Source organism: Sinocyclocheilus rhinocerous, unplaced genomic scaffold (genome assembly GCF_001515625.1).
Source record: "Sinocyclocheilus rhinocerous isolate Xijiao unplaced genomic scaffold, SAMN03320098_v1.1 C36597987, whole genome shotgun sequence".
Classification (NCBI taxonomy): domain Eukaryota; kingdom Metazoa; phylum Chordata; class Actinopteri; order Cypriniformes; family Cyprinidae; genus Sinocyclocheilus; species Sinocyclocheilus rhinocerous.
The window spans coordinates 1-931 of record NW_015783673.1 but is presented as its reverse complement, the minus strand read 5'-3'; the positions used below and the strand labels follow the sequence as shown (position 1 = coordinate 931).

The 931-nt window shown below is 41.2% G+C and overlaps 1 protein-coding gene across 1 annotated transcript; it reads left to right on the top strand.

Moving 5' to 3' along the window:
* Positions 1-252: 252 nt before the first annotated feature.
* LOC107736265 (growth/differentiation factor 2-like) lies at positions 253-924 on the top strand (the record flags this gene model as incomplete). Its single annotated transcript, XM_016547721.1, has 2 exons — positions 253-614; positions 802-924. Coding segments are annotated over exons 1-2 (457 nt in total), but the record flags the coding sequence as incomplete, so codon positions are not given.
* Positions 925-931: the final 7 nt, after the last annotated feature.

Sequence of the window (931 nt, the reverse complement as noted above, 5' to 3'; positions counted from 1 at the left end):
GAGTTGCATGCCTGAAGTATGACTCTGTAAATAAGGGTTGTTAAATCTCGCTCATTAGTGTGTTCCCAACGTGTTTACAGAACCCTCATTAACTACAAGCTTCCTCAAGATAACAAGGCTCAAACTACGACATCGGTGTCAAAGATAAGAATAGCTATGCTACTTTTTTGGTTTCCAAAGAGTGTGGGGCATGGGAGTGAACCTGAGGAACCCCGATTTCAAAGGATCGTCCAAAAACTTGCAACGGAAAGTCACCTATTCGTTTAGAAACTAAACGAAGATGCAGGGTTTGCGATATTTGTTCCTCCTGATGTCCATGAATTTTGCTACTTCAGTTGGGCTTTGCGAAGGGAAATATTTAGGCAAAATCGCCAGTTTAGAAGATGCAACGTTCATTCAGGCAGAAGAGCGAAACCTTGAGGAAGAGCATGGCTTTAACTCCAAACTGGACAACTATTTTGACTTCACGAAGGAAGATTTTTTGAGGAAGCTGAATTTATCAGGCGTGCCGCAAGAACACAGAAAGGTTCAGCCTCCTCAGTTCATGATCGAGCTCTATAATAAATATGCTTCCATCCCTCGGTCGGATGTCATCCGAAGCTTCATCATACAGGGTAAGTACATAAAGAAAGCTCACTCGGATCTCTGAAGCAGATGCATTAGTTTCTTGTAAGACGAGGAGTCAATGTTTCTAATAACGGCACTGCATCCAAACCAAAATCATGCACTTTTTACATACCAAAAAGGATGTTTTTGACTTGTCATTAAGGTTTATTAATCTCTCTTTCATGTTCTCTGCAGATGTTATTTATTCCATTAGACAGGGCAACAAAACACAACACAGACTGCTATTCAACGTTTCCATCCCAAATCATGAAGAGATCACATCAGTCCAGCTGAGGCTGTTCACTCTCTGGGAAAGAAGTAAAAC